Source organism: Canis lupus, chromosome 16 (genome assembly GCF_011100685.1).
Source record: "Canis lupus familiaris isolate Mischka breed German Shepherd chromosome 16, alternate assembly UU_Cfam_GSD_1.0, whole genome shotgun sequence".
NCBI classification, from domain to species: Eukaryota; Metazoa; Chordata; class Mammalia; order Carnivora; family Canidae; genus Canis; species Canis lupus.
Genome location: NC_049237.1, coordinates 14,370,480 through 14,392,705, shown reverse-complemented (window position 1 = coordinate 14,392,705; position 22,226 = coordinate 14,370,480). Strand labels below are relative to the sequence as shown.

At 56.0% G+C, this 22,226-nt stretch overlaps 1 protein-coding gene and 1 long non-coding RNA gene across 9 annotated transcripts in view; one reads left to right on the top strand and one right to left on the bottom strand.

The window, feature by feature from the left end:
* The window catches only part of GCK (glucokinase), a 43,075-nt gene continuing 20,849 nt past the window's right edge, over positions 1-22,226 (bottom strand). For 2 of the 8 annotated variants that reach the window (XM_038559568.1, XM_038559567.1), the window contains 9 exons: positions 7,833-7,995; positions 7,246-7,400; positions 6,200-6,319; positions 5,114-5,209; positions 4,879-4,978; positions 2,716-2,899; positions 2,070-2,217; positions 1,358-1,591; positions 1-1,094 (listed from right to left, as the gene is read on the bottom strand). In XM_038559568.1, the coding sequence (XP_038415496.1) occupies positions 792-1,094; positions 1,358-1,591; positions 2,070-2,217; positions 2,716-2,899; positions 4,879-4,978; positions 5,114-5,209; positions 6,200-6,319; positions 7,246-7,400; positions 7,833-7,995 (1,503 nt within the window). In that variant the 3' untranslated portion in view covers positions 1-791. Of the gene's footprint in view, positions 1,095-1,357; positions 1,592-1,691; positions 1,917-2,061; positions 2,218-2,321; positions 2,640-2,715; positions 2,900-4,878; positions 4,979-5,113; positions 5,210-6,199; positions 6,320-7,245; positions 7,401-7,832; positions 7,996-11,845; positions 12,087-19,195; positions 19,357-22,226 lie in introns of those variants that run through there. The other 6 variants (XM_038559569.1, XM_038559566.1, XM_038559570.1 and 3 more) reach the window with 6 other exon arrangements.
* Positions 2,037-9,862, top strand: LOC119869537. The gene is made up of 2 exons (XR_005371294.1): positions 2,037-2,291; positions 6,226-9,862. It is a non-coding gene; the product is annotated as an uncharacterized LOC119869537 (long non-coding RNA).

Sequence of the window (22,226 nt, the reverse complement as noted above, 5' to 3'; positions counted from 1 at the left end):
CACATTCTCAACTTTTGAGACTTTTAATTAAAAAACCACACAGTCCCAGGCTGGGCATGAGAGGGGGGGGTGTGGCACATGGAGGTCTGGGGAGAAGAGGGAGGCCTGGGCGGTCCCCTGGGTGCTGAGTGCTGTGTGATGTCTTTCTAGGCCAGCCCTGTGGGAGCTGAGGACTCCCCCATGGAGGGTGCTCCCAGGACTGCCTGGGGTTGGGGGTGGGGTTCTCCTCCTCATGGGCTCCTCTGGGCAGGGGTTCTGGGGGCTCTGTGTCTTGCACCACCTGGGAGCTTCCATCCCAGAACCACAAACCACTCAGAGTCAGTGGCAGGGGAGCAAGGAGGCCTCCAAATGCAGGCCTCGGGGTACCAGCCGTCTCCACTGGGGAGCGGGTCCTCTCCCATTCTCCACCCCCCCACCAGGCAAGAAAACAGCCAGGCCTGGGTGCCAGGCAGCCCCTGGCCCCCTGAGGAGCCCCGGTCCACGTCTGGCCAGGTCAGCAGGGCTGCCTCCCCAGGGGTTCCCAGGCCACAGCAGGGTCCAGCGCAGGGCCCAGGCGAGGCAGAGTCAGGCCAAAGGCTCCAAAGGGCAGGCAGTGCAGAAACGCAGCCAAGTCCCGAGTGAGCAAGTCCCTTCTGGGTCCTCGGTTCCAGCAAGACGGGTGAGGGACTCTGGGGGTGTCTGTGCCAGCTCACCTCAGCCCCCAACCCAGTTAGGGCCCTGGTCTGTCCCATCAAGTGCCTCTGAGGGAAGAGGCCTGCCCAGGGCCCTCCAAATCCCCTGTGGGCCCGTCCCTATCTTGTGGGGTGGCAGTGGGAATGGGAGGCGTTCAGGGTCCTTACAGAGAGCGACCTCTTCACTGGACCAGGCTGTGGGCACCTGTGGGGGGCGAATCCCCTGGAGCCCAAGTCCAGCCAGTCACTGCCTCCTCCTGGCCTGGTGGCCTCCGGGCTCACTGGCCCAGCATGCAGGCCTTCTTGCAGGCCACTGCGGAGATCAGGGCTGCGCCCCTGCCACTGCCCTCCTCCGACTCGATGAAGGTGATCTCGCAGCTGGGCGTCAGCCTGCGCACGCTGGCATGGAACCTCTCCTTGAAGCTGGGCAGGGGGAACGGGGCTGCGATCGCAGACCGCCTCACCTCGGGCCCCCCTCCAGAGCTGCTACAGCAGGTGGGCCCTCCCCCCTCCCTGTCTGGAGGCCCGGGGGTGGGGGGTGGTGGTGGTGGTGGTGGTGTGGGGTGGGGATGGTGGGGAGGGGGGGTGGGGGTGGTGGGGCCCACGGAAGGGGGGGCTAGTTTCCACTCCGGTCCGCCTGCAGGGCCCCGGGAGACACGACCGACAGCGCGGCGGCGCGGCCTCACCTGGGATGCAGCTTGTACACGGAGCCGTCCACGCCCACGGTGATGCGCATCACGTCCTCGCTGCGGCTCTCGCGCATGCGGTTGATGACGCCCGCCAGCCCCGCGGCGCACATGTGCGCGGCGCGCGTGGACACGCTCTCGCAGGCGCGGCGCACGATGTCGCAGTCGGTGGCCGAGGGCCTCAGCCCCAGCGTGCTCAGGATGTTGTAGATCTGCTTTCGGTCGCCCGAGTCGCTGCGGGGCGGGGCGGCCGGGGGCAGGGCGTCGCTGGAGGGTCGCCGGCCCCGGGCCAGCCCGACCCCGCGGCGGCGGCTCTTCCCCTCCCCGTGCCCACCTCACCCAGGCAAAGCGCTTGGGGCTCGGGCTCCGGAGGGGAGCGCGTCCGATTCCGCCAGGCACCAGCAGTGAGCGGGCCTTCGCGCCTCTACGCCCGGGGTCTCCGCTCTAACGTGGGCGACACGGGCGCGCCTCGGGGCCGTCGCGTGGACGAAATGAGACGATGTCCGCGGCGGCGGGGTGCCACGGAAGGGACACGCGTGGACGGCCGGGCGGCGGCTGCGCTGCGGGCCGCCCCCCCCCGCCCCCCCCCCTCCATCCCCGCCCCCACCCCGCCTCGCTCCGGCTCCCGCTCCCCGCGCCCGCCCCAGCCCCTGGCCCCGCCCCGCCCCGCCGGCCCCGCCCCGCGCCCCGCGCGCCCCGCGCACCTCTCCACCTGCGACACGAAGCGTGTCTCGAAGGCTCCGCGCGTGCGCAGCTGCTCCGAGGCCTCCCCACGGAAGAGCAGGTTTTCGTCCACGAGCTTTAGCAGCACGAGCCGCACCAGCTCGCCCATGTATTTGCCGCCGATGATCTTCTCATAACTGCGCGGAGGGCGGCGGGGTCAGGGCCTCGGCCGCCCCCAGGAGGCCCCCACACGCGGCCACAGGGAGGCCAGGTGAGGCCCTCGCACACCCCGCTTGCACACCTGGCGGTTTCCGTTCCCTCATTTAGCAGCCAGGGGTTTAGGATGAGGAGTGCTCTGGGCCCTGTCCCGTCTGAGACCTTCCTCATCCGACCCTGCGCTGAGCGCACTGCGACCGCCCACGGCCGTGTCACCTGCCGGGAGGGGGTAATCCCGCTCCTCTGCCCACAGACCCTCTCTTTGGGGACGAAACCTTCCTGCCTCTCACCGTTCCGGTTCCCAGGGGGCGCGGGGCCGCGAGGACGCGAGGAGGAGGAGCCAGTTTGCAAAAGGATTGTGGGTCTGCTCTCCCCCCCCCCCCCCGCCCCCGCTGTTTGCAAACAGGCCCACGGTCCGCTTGCCAGAGCAGTGCCGGGGCGGGGGGGGGGGGGGGGGGGTGCAGCGGGGCGGCCCTTACAGCTGCTGGCCGGGGTTCAGGGAGTTCTCGTCCACCACGCGGTCGTACTCCAGCAGGAACTCGTCCAGCTCGCCCGAGTCTCCGAAGGCGCCCCACTCGGTGTTGACGCACATGCGGCCCTCGTCCCCTTCCACCAGCTCCACGTTCTGCATCTCCTCCATGTAGCAGGCGTTACAGCCTGTGCCTGTGGGGAGGGCCAGGTCAGGCTCCACCACCTCCCGGGGCAGAAACCCCTCTCCGGAGCCCCTCCTGCGGAGCCCCTCCTGCATCTCTCCGCCCGCACTCCTGCAGGAAACCCCGTGGCCCTAGCTCCCCAGCCTCCTTCCTCCCACACCCACCACTGCTGGCCCCGGCTCGCTGCTGACCTGGCCGCGTGGACAGGCGGCTCCCCCAGGCGCCAAGAGATCTGGGTTTGCTGTGTGACCTGGCACGGATGAGCCCACCTCTCTGGGCTCTTCCTCAGCCCCAGTAGGAGATGGGAACACCTTCTGCTCCTATTACCTGGGGCCCTGGGAGGACGGAGTGAAATGTGTCCAAGTGCTTTGCCAGCTAGAGATGTGCACGGGATGTTATGGCTTTATCGTATTTATGCACATCCTTGCTTTTTGGCACTTTACATACGTGTGCTTGAGCCTCCCTGTCCTGGGTGGGGTTTGGGGGGCACCCAGAGATAAGGCACTGCCTGGGTCCCTGGCCGCAGCACAGAGCTTACTGCAGGCGGTGTTGGCTATGGAATTGGTAATTTGCAGCGTCCCTCGCAAAGTGAAAACGTGGTGTCCTTTGCTGATAAATTTTTAAATTTCGAAATGGTTTCTGAGCCTGTGTGGGCAGCATGCCCTTAAAGCCATTGGGGACGTCCACTTAAATGCTGGCAGTGACCTGCCCAGTAGGAATGGGGCCAGTGATGCAGGTCCTTCCAATTTTTTTGTTGTTGAAAAAAATCCAGACCTTGATGTGCCTCCTCCCAGTTTTTGGATCTTGGTCATTATCAGAAACATGTTTTTAAGCACTGAGCAGAGTGTTTGCAGCGCAGCCGTGACCACAGGCCACCCCCTGCCATCTCTGCTCCAGCAGAGCTGTGGCTGAGGCAGGGGCTGCAGAGCTTAGGCACTAGGACAGGACATCTTGGGGAACAGTGCCCAGACTCAGCTGCCCCAGGCAGCTCTGCAGGGGACAGGCAGGAGATCAGGCTCCTGCAGCTCCTGGTTAGGCGGTGGACTCAGAGACAGCTTTCCATCTGAAAGTCAAGACTAGAAGGAAGAGATGGGAGAAACAAGAGGAGGGCTGAGGTGAGGTCAGGTAGCAGCTGAGGGCGTGTAGGTGCCGTTGGAATTGGGTTTGTGAGAGCACAGACAAACCCTCAGGATGGCTCTGATGGGCCTAGCGGAGCAAACAACTTTGCCACTGACTTTCTGGGAAGCCACAGCCCCAAGACTGCAGATAGATACTTGTGTGCCCGTGTGCACAGAGATCACTGGCCACACAGGAGCGATGCTCAGGAAACATTCCTGATCCTCAGGAGCTTCTGGGAAAGGCCTGACGGCCACTGGGGCCAGTGACACTCCTTTCCTGATACAGGTCTTCCCTTTGGGCAGGGATGGGCCAGCCGCTCTGGGGTACAGGATGACTGCCTAGGAGGGGGTGACCGCACCCATGCTTATCCTCTTCCACTTGGACAAATGTGTCCCATTTGGTCAATTTACCAGATGAGGGAATTTAATTAAATCCTGGTGGAGGGTGCCTGGGTGGTTCAGTGATTGAGAGTCTGCCTTTGGCTCAGATCGTGATCCTGGGGTTCTGGGATCAAGTCCCCATCAGGCTCCCTGCAGGGAGCCTGCTTCTCCCTCTGCCTGTGTCTCTGCCTCTCTCTGTGTGTCTCATGAATAAATAAATAAAATCTTTAAAAATAGATAAATAAATCCTGATGGGCCAGTGTGCCATCTGATGCAGGGACCTGTGAGTGCTGGGACATACCAGCTGCATTCAGGACACCCCGGCGGCATCTCCCAAGACCACCTCACACCCTATCACCTGTGGGGTTCACGCCTGGCATAGGGGCTCTGCTCTGACCACCAGTGACCCAGCACTTTCAGCCCTTACTCCTCAGGACTGAAGACAGAGGCAGGCAGAGGCCCCTGGATAGAGCAGGGCATGAATCCTTACCCACAATCATGCCAACCTCACACCGGCGGTCTTCATAGTAGCAAGAGATCATCGTGGCCACCGTGTCGTTCACCATTGCTACCACGTCCATTTCAAAGTCCTGCCAGGAGGCAAGGAGGCAGCAGTGACGGGGCTTGGGTCTCGGCCTGGGTGCTCTGGGCCCCTCCAGCCAGTGACCTGGCTCCCTGGCCAGTGGGGCGGGGGGTTCCCAAGGCGGGCACGGGGGCCACCTCACCCCTCTGCGTTTGATGGCGTCACGGAGGAGCCCCACGATGTTGTTCCCCTCTGCTCCTGATGCTTTGAAGCCCTTGGTCCAATTGAGGAGGATGCCCTGAGGGAAGAGGAGGGCTTGTGGTTGCAGAGGAATACTGGGGCAGCTGGAAGCCCTCCTGCTCAGCAGACCACAACTTTGAGACGTGTTGGAGACGGTTCTTTATGAATCTTCATACTTCTGCGGGGCTGGCTTCTAGCCCACTAACAGTGGTCCTAACGTAAAGGCCTAGAGGCATCGGCCCAGAGTCAGGGTGAGGTCCCCTGCAGCACGCCCGAGTGGACAAGGATAAGCAAAAGTTCTGTCACCCCCTCCTGAATGGTCTTCCCATGCCCCAGGGTGGCCGGCCTGCCCCTGCCCTTCATACGCTTGGGGCCCAGGGCTTGGAGAACCAGGGAGCACTGAGCTGGCTCTCTCTGAGATGTGTGTTTTGTATGTATGTACATGTGTAGATGTGTGTGATTTATACGTGTGCATACATGTGTATAACTGATGTGTATCCATGTAGATGATGCACACGTGTATGTATTACACACACACAAGCATGTAGGGTTGATGCGTGTGTCTGCGTGTGCACTGTATACACATGTAGGGCTGATATGTGTACATGTATATGTATGACTGACTTGTGTGTGCATGTATGTGCAGGCACAGTTGGATTCTGCATGTACGCATCATGTATCATGCACATGTGTCGGGGGTGACTGGCAGGTGGAGCCCTGGCCCCTGCACACTCCTGCTTCCCGTAAGGGTGGCCCAGTATCACGTGGCTATGCTGGCGTCCGGCTGCCTGCCTTTGAGCCCCAGCACCCTCTTCCATCCGTGGGCAGCTCGCGCAGCCTGCCCCCTGACCTGCGACAGGGTGACAGTCCTGCCAGCCCCGCAGGGCAGCAGGGGCTTCAGGCACACCGAATCAGCCGTATCTCATTCCCCAGAGTCTCACAAAAGGTGAGTGACAGGGCCACAGGTTGAATCCAAGGCTCTTTCCCCACGGGGAGTGTCTGGGGTGCCTGTCTCTGGGGTGCGTGTCCACCCCCCACCTGGCCCCACCTTGTCGATGTCTTCATGCCTCACAGGAAAGGAGAAGGTGAACCCCAAGGGCAGCTTCTTGTGCTTCATCTGATGCTTGTCCAGGAAATCGGAGATGCACTCGGAGATGTAGTCAAAGAGCTGGAAGACACAGCGCCAGCAGGCCATCGGCCTCAGCGCCCCTCTCCCAAATGCTGCAGCCCCTGGCACAGGGCAACACCAGGACAGGTCCCTCCCACTGGACGTCCAGCCACAAACTTTGGACAGAGGTTCAGCCGTGCTCATGACTCTGATTTCTGTGCTTTGCTGCCTCCAGGAGCCCGGCTGCCCCACCCCTGGCCCTGCCGAGGACCAGCCTCCATCCTGCTGCGTGGGCCCGTCCACAAAACTGGGTATTGTCGAGTGCTCTGCGGATGGACCAAGGTCCCCACTGGTGCTGGGGCCCTGTGAGGTGCCCATGCCATCCCTGCCACCTTGATTTACCCCTATAGCATGCAGAGGTGTGGTGAGGACGAGGCTGCCATGGGACTCCTGCCTCGAAACCCTGGCCCTCAGGATGGCTCTGCCTCTGCCCGCCTCCCCTGAGGGCTCATCATCCTTCTGTAGCCTCTCCAGTCCTCCCCACCAATGGGTAGCATTCCCGCCTGGGCAGACATTACAACTGCAGCCACCCCACAAGGTGTCCCTGCTGTTGGAAGGCGAGGGGGTGACACATAGGAAAGAGGCAGAGTGCTGTGTGCTGACTGCACCAGCTTGTTCCCTCAGCTGCCCTGTCACCCATCTGATGCCTCTGGGACACTGGGCAAGGATGTGACCTGCAGGGGCCATGCCTGGCACCATCCACTTAGGCCTCTCAGCTACCTCCCTGGGCCCTCTGAGGCTGGCTGGCTCTCCTGTCTACAGGTGCCCCTGCCCCTGGGAGAAAGGTGGGCCCTCCTGCCAGGACTAGTGAGTGCCATGATCCTGGGCAGAGCTGATCCTGCCCCACGGTCCCCGGGCCCCCAGCCCCCGGCCCGTGGGCCCAGCCCAGATCCCCAGCCCCCAGCCCCCTAGCCCCAGCTGCTCACCATCTCAGCAGTACCAGTCATGGCATCTTCAGGGATGGAATACATCTCGTGCTTGGTTTTCACACTCCACTGCCCCTCCTCGCCCTCCCCCACCTTGACCAGCATCACCCTGAAGTTGGTGCCGCCCAGGTCCAGGGAGAGGAAGTCCCCGACTTCTGCAGACACAGTGAGAAGTGCATTAGCCTCGGGGTGCTGCCCAGCAGGACCCCAAGATCAGGAAGAGGAGGAGAGGACGGAGTGGGGGGATCAGAGGAGCTGGACAGGGGGCTGCTGACCCCAGGTACCAGGGGACCCCAGAGTCAACTGTGGAAGAGGTCAAAGGTGAACTGGGGAGCTCAGTGGGCAGCCGCTGCCTTGGACTGAAGCCACTGCAAGCCCAGGTTCCAAGGAAAGACCTAGTGAAACAGCGCAGGGTCAGGGTTGGGCTGAGCCTGAGAACAAATTTCCTATTGCAAGATGCACAAAGCCAGTTTCCCCAAGGCGGTGAAGATGCCAGGGCGGGGCCGGCACGGAGCTCGGGTGAGAACCAGCCCATGGCTGCAAGGACCTAGGCTGGCCTTCCCTGCTGGGGCCCAGGGACGCGGTACCTGAGCCTTCTGGGGTGGAGCGCACGTAGGTGGGCAGCATCTTCACGCTGGCCTCCTCGTGGGTCTCCAGCCGCAGGCCCCGCGCCATCTCCCTCTGCATCCGCCGCATCACCTTCTTCAAGTCCGCCTCCTGCATCTGGAAGTCCGCCAGGATCTGCTCTGCCTGCACGGGGTGGGGGGAAGCTGGGTGGGCTGGGGGCCTGTGGCAGCCAAGTCAGGCCCTCCCTGCACACACCGGGAGTGTCCTTTGCCCTCTGGCCTGGGCCCAAGATGACCCCTCATCTCAAATGACCAGTTAGGACCAGTTGAAAAGTTAGAGCAGCAGAGTTCCAAGAGCAGCCCCCAAATGCAGTGGCCGAGGCATGCTGGGGGGTGCAGGTGGCAGCTCCCCCTTTGTAGCTCAGGTGCATATGGGGAGGAGGGAGGCACTAATTAGGAAAGTGGGTGAGACAAGGCTGTTGGGCAGTCAGTGGGCACCTGGCATGATGGTCACAAAGACCTGGCTATTCTCCATCTAAATTAATGCAGAGGGAATGAATGGGCCTGTGTGTACAAACGGAGCACGTTCCACACGGCAGCTCCCCCAGCCCAGGGTACAGCCTCTGACCAGGCTGAGCCAAGCACGGCTAACCCGTGCTCCGCCTTTTCTCCCACAGATTTTATTTATTTATTCGTGAGAGACACAGAGAGAGAGGCAGAGACACAGGCAGAGGGAGAAGCAGGCTCTAAGCAGGGTACCCGATGTGGGACTCGATCCTGGGTCTCCAGGATCACACCCTGGGCTGAAGGCAGATGCTCAACCACTGAGCCACCCAGGAATCTCCATCCTGTGCCCTTTTGCCAGTGATCTGGTTTCGTACTGGGCATGTGGCCCCATCCCATGCTTATGCATTGGCCCCATCCTGGCCAATGACAGGGAAAGGGAGGTCTGATTTTAGCAGGACCTTCCTTTCCTTCCCTTCCTGGGAAGGTCAGTGTCCCTGTAACTGTGACACAGCTGTGTAGGAGTGTGATGGCCGGCGCCACAGCAGCGGTCCTGTGACAAAGTGGAGACAAGGCTGAAGGGGGAAGCTGTTGGTGGACACCAATGGCAGGAAGAGAGGCAGAGCAGCCCGGCCCCGACGCACTAGCCAAATGCCAACGTCTGCCAAGCCGTTCTACAGCTCTGGGCGCCAGTGCGAGCACAGCCCTAGGAAGGCCCTCATCCCAGCGGAGCAATCCTCATCCTGTTCTCAGAGGCCCACAGCGACAGTCTTCCACAACTTTCAAATGTAAAATGTGTCAGCAAGGACTGGAAGCATTAACCCTGGCACGTTTCTGCCAACAAGCTGCACCCCAGGCTGAGCGCAGTGCACTCCCCTCTGTCAGTGTCATCAGGGTGCTAGGAGGAGGCGCCAGCAGCCGCTTCTAGAAGAGCACAGGTGCGTGCAGGTGCATGCGGCCTGCGTGCCTTGTGGCCAGCACCCAGGAGCTGTGTCTGAAGTCATGAGAGGCTGCCAGGCACCTCCCTGAGACAGAACTGTCTAGAGGGACCTGCCGTAGGACATGACAAGCTCTTAGCAGGACTGATGCAGATCCACGAAGGTCCAGCCTCAGCCCCCTTGTTGTGGCCTGGACTCGGGAGCGGCTCTGGGCCAGAGGCTTCACCCTCTGTGTCCAGGCCCACGTGGATCCCTCCACTGATGGTGGGTGAAACCCCTACTCTGCCGGCTTCCAGGCCAGAGAGACTCTTTGGTGGGACCCCAGAAATCACATGAGGTCAGACCACCTGGTCAAAGCATAACCTGAAGTTGCTAGCAACATTTAATTTCAGCCTAGCAGTTTCTCTCCAAGAATCCATTCTATGGAAAGGGTCTTGCAAGCAAATGAGCACACGCGGTGCTGGGACGTCCGGGACTCAAGAAGACCCCACATGCACCCCGGGGCCTTCCCGTCCCTGCTGGGACACCGCACGGCAGGAGTGGGAGGCTGAGATGACATTTGCTAGAACCTGATTGTATTCTGTAAATACAGCTGCATCTGGCTGTGGCTCTCACTTGTCCTGTACAACATTCTCAAAAGCTTAAATTTGCTGCCAACATTCAAATAGAGACACTTTTACAGACAAATCTGGATTTGACAGCATTTCTGTAAAAGCAGGTCTGCATTGTCGCTAGCCCTGTTGGGGGGTGGCCATCCACTTGGGGAAGGTGTGTGTGTTGGGGGGAACCTGTCCCTGACAGTGATGCCCAGTCACCTGCCCTCACACCAGGCCCTGCCCAAGTGAGGCTCTGCAGAGTCCGGCACTGTCCACAACACAGGACTGAGGGGGACCTACCCCCAGGTCCCCACACTGTGGGCAACCCCTGTTCCTTGGGCGTACAGGTTGGGAGGGGTGCTGGGGGGTTCTATGGCCGCAGTCCAATACTCTAGGTGGCCACGGGCCAACACTGGCCTGCAGCAGACCTTGCCTCTCACCGTGAGGAGTGACATCTGTGGTGGGTGCAAGCCCCCTCCTCATGCACATCAGGGTCTCCTGCACGCAACCCTGAGAGGAGGGGGCTCTGACCTGTGCAGCCCCCTCAACCCTCAGAGCCATGTGTCCAGGGGCCATGGGTGGGTTCGGGTCTCAGGGGGGGAGCCTGCCTCCCAGAGCCCTTGGAACGTCCCCGGGAGCAGACCCCATGTGACAGGCCTTGCTCAGGGCACCCCTGGTTCCCCCCTATCATGAGTCATTGCCCCAGAACGTCCCCTTCATGAGTCATTACCCCAGGACGCCCTCTTTCTTACAAATGAGGAACCTGAACATGCTGGCTGTGCCTTCCCAAGCCCATGGTGCAAGAAGGTTTGGATCTGGGTTTGCACCCAGGCGCCAGCTCCGAGCCCACTCCCCATCCCACTGGGCTGCCTCCTGCCCAGTTTCAGTGCCCAGAGCCAGCTACGAATCGTCCTATGAGTGTCATGGCGCAGTCTGTCAAGCTAAAGGACTTGCCCGAGTGACCTGGGAGACGCAGGTGCTCCCTGGGAAGCCCTGGGAAGCTGACTGCCCGCCCCCCACCCCGCTCGGAGCACTGCCCAGTGCTCTCTGACTTGGGGGCTCTCCCACCCGGTTCTCCCGGTGCTCCTGGCAGGGCTGGGCTGGTGGACCGGGGATCCTTTTCCCCAGGAATGTGTGGGCAGCTGGGCCAGGGTCACCCACTGTGTGTCCCAGAAGCACAGGAGCCAGGCTGCAGCTGGACACATGACAGGGCACACATTGTCCTCTAAGGCACCGACACGGTGGCCTCCAGTGTTTGCCCAGGGACCTCATTCCCTGGTCCTCAGGGGCCCACAGCTCCGTTCAGGCTGGCCTCCCAATACCATGCTGGGGCAGAAACACCTTGGGGCCTTCTCAGTGTCCTCATCTGTCAAGTAGAGGCACTCCTAGGTACCCTGCCTTCTTCTCTGAGTCCTGGGGATGAGGTCCCAAAGCCATGAATGCTGTATAGAGGGGGCAGGTATCCTGCCAGCTGAGCCCCCCAGATCCAGGCCCTGTCATCCCCACCCAAACAGCTTAACTCCTCCCACTTTGCTTCAACTCGTACTCCTGATGACCCTGTCCAGGCCTGTGTCCTTCAGGATGTCTGCACACTGATGCCTGGGCACCCAGAGAGGTTCCACTCACTGAAACAGGGGCTGGGGGCCAGGGTAGGGAAGTCAGGAGCTTGGTGTCAGCATGTTGCCATGTGTGTTGGCCAAGGAGAGATAGTGACCAAGCAGCAGAAGGCTCAGCGAGGCCTGAGTGCAGGGGACAGCCTGGCCACGCACGCCCCAGGAGCCAGTGCCCTAGAAGGCACTGTCCCCACAGACGTCCCGGGAGAGTCTGGGTGTCAGGAGGGGCAGCGGGGAGGGGGTCCGTGAGGCACAGCTGCCTCTCCACCCGAATGCCTCCTTCCCGGGGCCCACAGCACCCTGACGTCTGCTCCGGCACCCTGACTGCCCTGTGCGTGAGGGCTGGGGGTGGCCACTCTCCCTGGCTCTGGGATGGTCCTTACCAGACTCAAGGCTGTCTGGGCTTGGCTCCTTGTGGCGTCTGTCGCCATGTCTCCGAAAGGCCAAGAGGTAGATGTTTTGGGAGGTGGAGACACTGCTGCCTGCGGAGGTGCAGGGCTGGACTGCAGCCGGGGACAGAGGCCCACCTGTGCAGGTGAGGGCCACCCCGCGGAAGAGCTGCCCTCGGCAGGCCGCCCAGGGCTTCTGCACTGAAAGCGCTCAGCCGGCAGTTGCTGAAATACTCTGCTCGCTGCCACCAGGTCAGGCGGGGCCGAAGGGCAGAGGCAGCCTGCATGGGGTCAGAGCTGACCGGGGCGGCAGGACAAGGCCAGGGGGTGGTGCCCACGCCACCTGCACCCCCGTGTGGGGATTAGCTGCCCAGATGTTCTGGGGAGGGGACAGAACCAGTCCATCTGCCCCCAGTCCTTGATGTTCCCCAGGCTGGGGTCCCCACCCTGCCAGGGCAGGAAAGCAGTGAAGAACCCCCCACTCCCTGCCACCCTTCACCATGCACAGGGAGGGCCTGGGAGGGCCTGGACCCTGTTGGCCAGAGTGCGGCCCTGGAATCCCTGGCGGATTTTCATCTGAGGAGGGGTCCCACTTGCATTGCCTACACTCGGGGGCCAGTGCAGCACTTGGGTGGGGAGGCTGGGACAAGATCCCCGCCCCCCCTGCCCCCAGCAGGATCCGAAGGGTGTGCCCATGTCCTGTCCCTGGTGGGTGTGTCCCCTTGGCCAATCAGGCCACAGGGTTGATATGTGGTGCTGCAGGGTGGGGGGAAGGAGGGGAACAAGATGGGGGGTGCCCCAGCAGCTGCCCCCAGCCCAGGGCCACCCCCACACAGCAGGTGAAAAATGCTTGTTTTCATCAGGGTTTATAACCTGCAAATCGTCAAGACCTGTCTCCAAAGATCAGGAGGTCGTTCTTGGGTTTTGGGCTGGACCTCGTGCAGTGTCCCCCACCCCCGGCCCAGCCCCCGCCAGGAGTGTCACTCCCAGGACACGCTGGCACCTGCCAAGCCTTGCTAAAATTAGCAGTAGCTCCTAAGTGGCTTGGGTACAGATGGTGCAGGGACAGAACACCAGGCTCTCCCATCAACGGTCAGTGTGGTCACCCCGAAGAAAGCCCTTGACATGATCGATCCCTTTCCTAAAATAGAGCAAAAGCACCTTCACCAGATCTACTTGTGACAGGTCACTGACCCACCAGCCCCTGGCTCTGAGCCACCGTTTTTTCTGTGTGTGTGGCAGTGGGACTCATCCTGAGCTTGGATGGGGGGCTTCTGGCCCAGCCAGGCTAAGCAGCAGCTGCCTCTCTCCTGGTGTGAGCACACAGCACCCAAGAAGAGGCTCCGGATCCTCCAGCCCGCTCCTATGGGATGCTGGAGTGGACCAGGGCGGGCGGCACACAGGCCCCCTTTCTGGTTTGTGGACTTCCGCTGCCCTCTCTAGCTTGCACATTGACCAGCGAGCATCCTTCCCCAGAGCCCTTTCCCAGGACCACCTCCCTGCATTCTGTGGCAACAGCAGGGAAGGAAGGGGTCCCAACTTCCCCACACTAGGCAGTCCTGAAGAGCCAGACCATCAGGCTTCACGCCAGCCCTCCTGTATGCCCAGCCCTTTCTCACTGCTTCCTCTTTAGATGGGTCAACACTGGGCTCCAGGTGAGGGTCTGTCCTGCCCAAATTAGAGGGTCTAGGAAAGGTTGGACCTCAGAGAAAATGGCTTATGAGGGACATACTTTAGAGTCTTTAATATCTCAAGGGTGGTCTTCAAGAGGATGGAGGAACATAGTTTCTGCTTAGGGGTTCTTAAAAACAAGGAAAACACAGAACCACCTGACAATGGGCCAGGATGTCTCAGTGAGCTCCCCATTTAACGGGGAGAGAGAGCAGGACATCTGAGAGAGCTTGTCCTGTGTTCCAGGGGGGTATTCTCATCCCTTGGTTGCTCACAAAGCCAGGTCAACAGGCATGATTTCATTTTCTTCTTAATTTATCTCTAGGAAATCTCTGACAAGTTCAGTGGTGGATATTCCGGATCAAAAAACAGCACATAAGCCATATAGCTAAGTACAGGGAATGAGTCCAATAAATTATGCTACATTTATGAGTCACTAAAAACAATAAAATTGATCTGCCTCTGTTGGCATAGAAAGACGTCCCTGACACACTGTTAAAGACAATGTGGTGGCTACCCTCCAGTGAGCCCTACCTCTGTTATTTGCCACCCATGTGGTCCCCATCTGTGTTGAGTAGGCCTAGCCTATAAGAGGATATTGCAGAGCATGACCTTTGAGGAAAGGACTTCAAAAACATGGTGGCTCCTGCCTTGCTCTCTCTTGGATTCTTCACACAGAGAGAAGCCAGCATTAGGACAGACAGGTCTTATGAGGGGGTCTATTCAGAAGAAGATTCCTAAGTGAATCAATCAAGGCCTCCTGCCAATGATTGGGCTCCACCTTCCCAGGCAGGTCAGTGAGCCACCTTGGGAGCAGACCCACCTGCCCCAGCCAAGTCTTCAGATGCAGCTCCAGCCAGCTTCTTGGCTGCAACTTCACGAGACCCCGAGCCAGAACCCCCACACTGAACCACTCCTGAACTCCTGACCCACAGAAATTGTGTAAGATAATAAGGGCTTGTTGTTTCAAGCCACTAAGTTTTGAGGTAATATTTTACATGGCAATAGATGACTAATACAGAGGAAAAATGGTTATGTAACACAGCATAATGCACTTTTGTCATATAGACGTACACTCATATAATATACACATGGGATGAAATACAGTGAAATGATAAGAGTAATTATCTTGATGGTGGAGATATGAATGCTTTTATTTTCCTTTTTTCTTATCTGTATTTCCTATGTTTTTCTGCAATGAGTGTGTAATAAAGAAATATATATATATTTTAAAAATCTATTTATCTTGGGGGGGAGCACACAAGCAGGTGGAGGAGTAGAGAGAAGGGATAAAAAGAATCCCAAGCAGACTCCCCACTAAGCATGGAGCCTGACATGAAGCTCTGTCTCACGATCCTGAGATCAGGACCCAAGCTGAAACCAAGAGTCAGATGCTCAACTGACTGAGCCACTCAAGCACTCTGAGATATATTTTTAAATAAAGTTCACAAAACAAAAAAGGTTAGGCCTCATCTGCTATTTTTGCACAGAAGCTCTAAGACCCAGACTCTGAAGGATGGAGGTTCACAGTTAAATTGGAACTTGCCAGACCCCGTATTCTAGTGGGATAGAAAATGAGGCCGGAAGCCAGAGTGCCCCATATGCCAGCCCCTACCCACCGTGGGCCCGATGGCCCTCAGCACTAGCTGGGCACCTGCACTGATGCAATGGGGCCTAGAGGTCAGCACAGTGTTGCAAGTGTTTGCTTACTGCAGGGCAGACTGGCTGTGCCCTTGTATGAGGGAGGCCAGGGGCTGTGGGGTAGGATGATGTCATGCAGTGTGGTCAGGATGTCAGGCACAGGAGCAAGGAGGAAATGAGCCTAGAGACAGCAGAACATCCTGGAGTCACGATAATGAGCACTGGGAGGCCTCCACAGGCTGCCTGCTGTGCCAGATGCTTTATGTGGATCACAAATGACCTGTGAGCCTATGGCTGTCATTTTATATGGGGCAACTGAGCCCCTTAGCAGTTACAGGACTTCAGAGACCCCACAGCTGTCAGTGGTGTAGCTGGGATCCATCCCCAGGTTGGTCTGACTTCAGGTGTGCTGGCAGTTTAGTCTTCCTGATTGAGGGCTTCTTCAGGGCCAAGCACACACAGGGGTCAGGGAATAGCCTCTGGAGCTGCTTCCAGGCTGGATATGTTCAGAGACCTCAGCTTCACCTGGCAGGGGTGGGAGTGGTCACAACATTTGCCTCTGAGGGCAGGTGGCACTAGAGGCCTGGGACCAAGTGTCAGGGCTGAAGGCCAGAAAGCCAGAGCCATGAGAGGGTCAGGAGCAGAGTGAGAGTGAGGGTACAGAGAGCATGCTGGATGTTGACAGAAGAAGGGAGGCAGAGTGAAGGGGTCACCCAGGACCCCATGTGGGAGATGCACAAGATTGCTAGGGCAGACAGGAGTGTGAGGTCACCAGCCCAAAGTCTGGAGACTGACTCTGCCAGTAGGACGTGGGCAAGTCCCTTATTTTCTGAGCTTCAGTTTCCCTCTCAGTAAAGGAGAGAACAATTTACCTCCCTCACAGGGCTATTGAGAGGATCTGACAGGACAATACAGATAAGATTCTTGGCAATCCAAGTTGTTCAATAACTTGTAGCTATTTTTGCTACCAGAGGATGCTCTAGCCCCTGGGTCAGAGTTTAGAGCAAAGGGCATCCAATACTCTAGATCTATGGCAGGTCCAAAGCCAAACTCCCAGCCCTGTGCCTGCCTGAGTATTTTGGAGTGTTCTAAGGAGATAGGCAGGTGGCATAGTCTCTTTGATGCCGGTATTGCCCTAAATCAGTGTGGCTTATTGTCTGAAAAGAGAACGTTTAGGGGTGACATCACAGAAAATGGTAAAGTAGGACACTCCAGGGATAGTTCCTCCAGCAAAACAGGCACGACTTAGAAAAAAAGGATCAAAATATCTATTTTGGAACTGGGGAGGCTGATCAGTAGGGCAGCCAGTGGAGTGCTTGAGGAAAAGAGAGGTTACTGATGGCATATGAGTGAGCAGTATGCACAAACCGGATACCACACCTAATCCCTGTCATGGCTACAGGGACAGCACGCATGTCCCAAGAGCAGCTGGCTGGAGTGAGGGTGGACAGCCAGGCCCGTGGGTTGTGCACTTTGGTTTTTTTGGGCTCCCTGAAGGCTCAGTGCGGAGGGTGCCTTTGTTTCAGCCTGAGATATACAATTCCATTTAAATGTTTTTGGGTTTTGTTTTGTTTTTTGATCCAGATATTTAAGAAATCCTCTGTCAGGTCACAGGCTGGCTGCAGAAACATCAGAACAGAAATTTCTTTAGGGACCACACATGTGAGAAATACACACTTTGAAAACCATTTTTAAAAATTATAAAAGAAAGAAATACAGACCTTGTAGAAAATCATTTGCAAAAGTCACTACACATGGACAACTGCAGCCCTCAACAAGCAAGAAAACCAATCCTTATGGAGGGGGAGAATGTAACTTCCACATTATACTGCTCAAAGTGTCAACTTCTCAACAACAACACAAAATTACAAAGCATACAAAGAAAGAGGAAAATATGGCTCATTCACAGGAGAAAAATAATTTAGTAGAAATTATCCGTGAGGAAGCCCACATATTAGAATTGCTAGTCAAAGACATTAAATTAAACATATTCAATGACCTAAAGGAAACCATAGATAACACCCTAAAAGGAATTGGGAGAATGATGTGTCAACACACAGAGAATGACAATAAAGGTAGAAATTATATAAAGAAACCACACAGAAATTCTGGAGCTGAAAAGTACAATAGGTGAAATGAATAAATAATAATAAAAAATGCTAGAGGAGTTCAAGAACAGATTTGAGCAAGTGGAAGAAAGTTCATGAGCCTGAAGGTAAGGCTACTACTGCACTATCCAGGCTGCCTGGCAGAGAGGAAATGGGACATGTGGGATGCCGGCAAGATTATCACCATGAGTATTGCAGGAGTCCCAGCAGCTGCTGAAAGATGGAAAGGGGCAGAAAAAGGACTGAAAAAATAATGGTGAAACAATTTCCCAAATTCAGTGAAGTACATGAATATACACATTCGAGAAGCTAAAACTATAAAATTCCAAGAGGAAAACATAAGTGTAAATCTTTATGGCCTTGGGCTTGGCAATGATCTCTCTTGAATAGGACGCCAAAACCAAAAAGATATAAGTTGGACTTCATCAGAATTAAAAACTTGTACAAGAAACACACTGTCAGGTGGATGAGAAGACCCCCATGAGGTGGAAGAAAAGTTGTGCAAATCTTGCATCTGATAAAGGTCTGATGTGAAGGGGTTAATAATGCTCACAACTCAAAGACAAACCACCCAATTTAAAAATGGGCAAGGGACTCGAGCAGATATTTCTGCAAAGAAGACAGACAACTGGACAGTAAGCACATGAGAAAATGCTCAATATCACTAGTCACTCAGGAAATGCAGATCAAACCACAGGGAAGGACCACTTCAACCCTTCAAGGGAATAGAAGTGTTGGTGAGATTGTGGGGACAGTGAAACCCACACACGTTGCTGGCAGGAATGTAAGCTGGTTCGGCCACTGTGGAAAACATCAAAACATTAGATGTAGTGTGACCACATTACCCAGAGACTGCACTCCTAGGTGTATTCCCCACAGAACCAAGAACACGGACTCAAAGATGCCTGCACGCCAATATCCATGATTCCATCATCTTCCACAACAGGGAGATGACTTCATTTTCTGCTAACAGGTGAATGGGTAAACAAAGTGCAGTATCACATAGAGTGGAACATCTTCAGTCCTGAAAAGCGATGAAGTCCTCACAAACGAGACATGGATGAAACATGGAAGTTTTACACTACTAAGGGAGCTAAGCCAGATGCAAAGGACAGATGTTATATGATTCCACTTAAACAAAATATCACAACAGACAAATTCATGGGGACAGTAAGTAGAACAGTGGCTCCTGGGGGAATGTGGGGGAGGGATGGGGAGTCACTGAGTTTCTGACCAGGATGATGAAAGGTTTTGGAAAAAGTGGTGACAGTTGCATAATATTGTGACTCTAATCAATGCCACTGAACGGCACACTTAAAAAGTGGTTAAATGGTGAATTTTATGTTTTATATATTTCACCACAATAAGAGAAAGAGAAGGACTAACAAGCTGGTTTATTTTTACAGTAAGAGCATGTTTCTTACTTCCCCAAATGGGATCACCTCTGAAGCATACTCATGCATTCGTTCACCCAGCAGCCCTCCCCCATAGGTGCCCTGGACCGCTGTAGAAGCTACGTGGATGTGAACAAGGTTGGGGATGTCAGCTCCTTCCCCCCAGCTGGAGGTAAGCCTGGAGAGTGTTTGAGCTCTTCAGTCATCTTGGTAGTAAGCAGAGGGTCTCAGTCCTGGGGCAAAGACTCATTAGATGGTAAGGCCTTGTCACCACGGCCTGTTGTTTCAGACGTCACTGAGCTAAGAGGGACTGGGGACAGAGAAGAAGGAAACAGGATAGATATGAAAACAGGTCTGGAGAGAGCTCTGGTGACAGTTACTGCCTAGGGCACATGGGTGGGACTCCTAAGAAGTTTTTGAGGAACTGCATTGCCCAAAACCCCTGCATATGGCCTGAATATGCCCTTGCTGTCTCAAGCCACAGAGTAACCCTTTGGCTTTTAAAGTTTATCCGAGAGAAGGGGTTTTACCTTTGTGGAGGGTGGAGGTCAGAGATGGATGTCCCCAGGGTGGGGTCTAGGCCACCGAGTCTCCCCACGGGGAAGAACCAGAGCCCCGTGGAGGTATGTGTCCCCACAGGGCACGTCTTCTCCATTCTCCATCCTTCCCCTCTGCCGCTGGGGATATCTGCTGTGCACAGCCTGCCCACGCTTCCCTCACCCACGTGCAGGAAGGATGGAGTTAGTGGAGATGCCTGTAGCCGTCCCTGGTATGGGGACTGTGTGAGATCTTGGGCCACTGCCTTTCAGGAGGGATTACTGTGCATTCTGTGTGCAAGAAAGCAGGGTGCGGGATCCCTGGGTGGCGCAGCAGTTTGGCGCCTGCCTTTGGCCCAGGGCGCGATCCTGGAGACCCGGGATTGAATCCCACATCGGGCTCCCGGTGCATGGATCCTGCTTCTCCCTCTGCCTGTGTCTCTGCCTCTCTCTCTCTCTCTCTCTGTGACTATCATAAAAAGAAAGAAAGAAAGAAAGAAAGGAAGAAAGAAAGAAAGAAAGAAAGAAAGAAAGAAAGAAAGAAAGAAAGAAAGAAAGAAAGAAAGCAGGGTGCGCATGGACACCAGAGGAGTGGCCAGAGGAGTGGACTGTGCCGAACCCCTCCAGCCGTGGGCCCCGATCCTCCGTGGTAACAAAGCCAGGCACGTCGCTGGCCAGTGGCTCTAGGTTCTCAGCCTCCCTTGCAGTGAGATGCATCCATGCAGTCTGAACAGGAGTGATGCAAACCATGGCTGGGACCAAGCCTTTCAGAAGAGAATGGCCTTTCTGGCTTCTTCCTTACATTTCTATGGGCTACATGGAGAGGAGGAGGAGGAGGAGAGAACCCAGCTAGCAAACATCTGCACTTGGCTATTCCGGGAGCGAGAAATACTACTCTACGGAGTAGACCCGTTTCCTGTTTGGGTGTACTGGTTACAGTGATCAAGCGTGCCCTAATTAATACCCAGAATGATGGCGTCAATGACCAAAAAGAGACTGGAAAGGGAGTTGAATCACTTGTGTATTTAACATTGTTAAGTACCTGATTTGTGCTCCATCTGAGGCTACGGAAGGGACTCATTTTTAGCTCCCCAGGACTTACAATCTAGCAGAGACTAGCAAATAGCCAATACAAGCTGGTGCGGTGGAGGTGGGGGCCAGGCCGGAGACTGGGTGCTGGGGGCCCGGGACAGGGCTTCTGAAGGCTCCTTCCTAAGGTCCTGCATGGCCGAGAAAGACATTCCCCCCAGAGGACCCGGTCAGGGCGACTGGAGAAGCACAGACGGAGAAGCTTGAACTGAACGCACGCCCAGCAAGTGTGACTGTTGTAAACGGCATTTGGGCTAAACAGGAAGTTTGAGTTGGGTGATGGACCTTCATAAATGAGTAACCATGAGTGTGCTGAGCACAGAGTGGATGGCTAATAGCCAGAGAAGTGCTCGAGGGAACATCTAATGCCCTCACATGCACGTACAGAGAAAATGAGGGAAAACCCAGCGAGCTAAGCCTGCTTCTCAGGACACTCAACCCTGAACATTCAGAACACAGAGTAAGCCTTTAAAAACTTAGAATTAAAAAAGCAATATGGTAAAGGCAGAAACAAGTGATACAGAAAACAGACAAACAAAACAGACAGCCAACTTGATTGACAAACCGCAAACCCAGTCCTTGGAAAAAGCACAATAAAATAGCCAACACGTGGCCATTGGATCAAGGATAAAAGAAGACAGCAACAAACAACCTTAGTGATAAGAAAGGGAGCTTGAAAAGTTTTACGAGTTATATATAAGACTTGCTTCCATGCATTTTTAAAATCTGGAGAAAAGAGATGATTTTTAAAATATAAACAAGGGGTACCTGGGTGGCTCAGTGGTTGGGCGTTTGCCTTCAGCTCAGGTCATGATCCCGGAGGCCTGGGATTGAATCCCATGTCGGGCTCCCTGCTCAGCGGGGAGCCTGCTTCTCCCTCTGCTTCTGCCCCTCCCCCTGCTCCACTTGCACGTGCTTATCTCAAATAAATAAAATCTTTAAAAAAATAAGTAAAATAATATAAATTACCAGAATTGACTCAGGAAGACAGAAAAACCTGAACAGGTGGAGAAGGAGAAGGAGAAGGAGAAGGAGAAGGAGAAGGAGAAGGAGAAGGAGAAGGAGAAGGAGAAGGAGAAGAAAGAAGAAGAAGAAGAAGAAGAAGAAGAAGAAGAAGAAGAAGAAGAAGAAGAAGAAGAAGAAACTTTTTAAAATGTCAAAAACCTTCCCTTGACAGAACACTGGGCCCAGCTAACTTTAAAGAAATATGGGGGCAGCCTGGGTGTCTCAGTGGTTTAGCACTGCCTGTAGCCCAGGGCGTGATCTTGGAGACCCGGGATCAAGTCCCGTGTCCGGCTCCCTGCATGGAACCTGCTTCTCCCTCTGCCTGTGTCTCTGCCTCTCTCTCTCTCTCTCTGTGTCTCTCATGAATAAATAAATAAAATCTTTTTTAAAAAAAGAGAAAGAAATATGGACACACAAATATCTGATGCAAGGCCTGGCCCCCGTGACAAGTCTTAATCATTCAGTGAGCTGACACGTAGATGGAACTCGTCAGGCAGAGACCGTGTGCAAGGGATCCTGAGCTGGGACATGGCTGAGTGTTCAGGCGGTGCAGCTGGTGACAGCAGTGACTGGAGGCAAAGAGGTTACAAGGCAGAGCCCAGGAGGGACAGGACTGGGGGAGGAATAGTCACGATGGTCACAGCCGTGCACCTGCTGCACAGCACAGCCTCTGCTCTCACAGAGCTCAGCTGCTCCTCCCCAGCCTGCAAACACGAGAGCCTCTCCTACTTACTGTGTGCCGTCCCGCCTCTGGAGGAGCTGGGGCAGGCCAGGCCAGCTGGGCCATCAGCTTAGGAAGGCTGCCATGATGCTGAGGGGCTCTTGCCAGGGTGGAGGCAGTGGGAGCAGAGGGCTGTGAACCCGGTTCTTCAGCATGCTTCCAAGTTCCTAATAGGGCCCTGGTAGAGTTACTCTCACCTTGTGGCAAAAT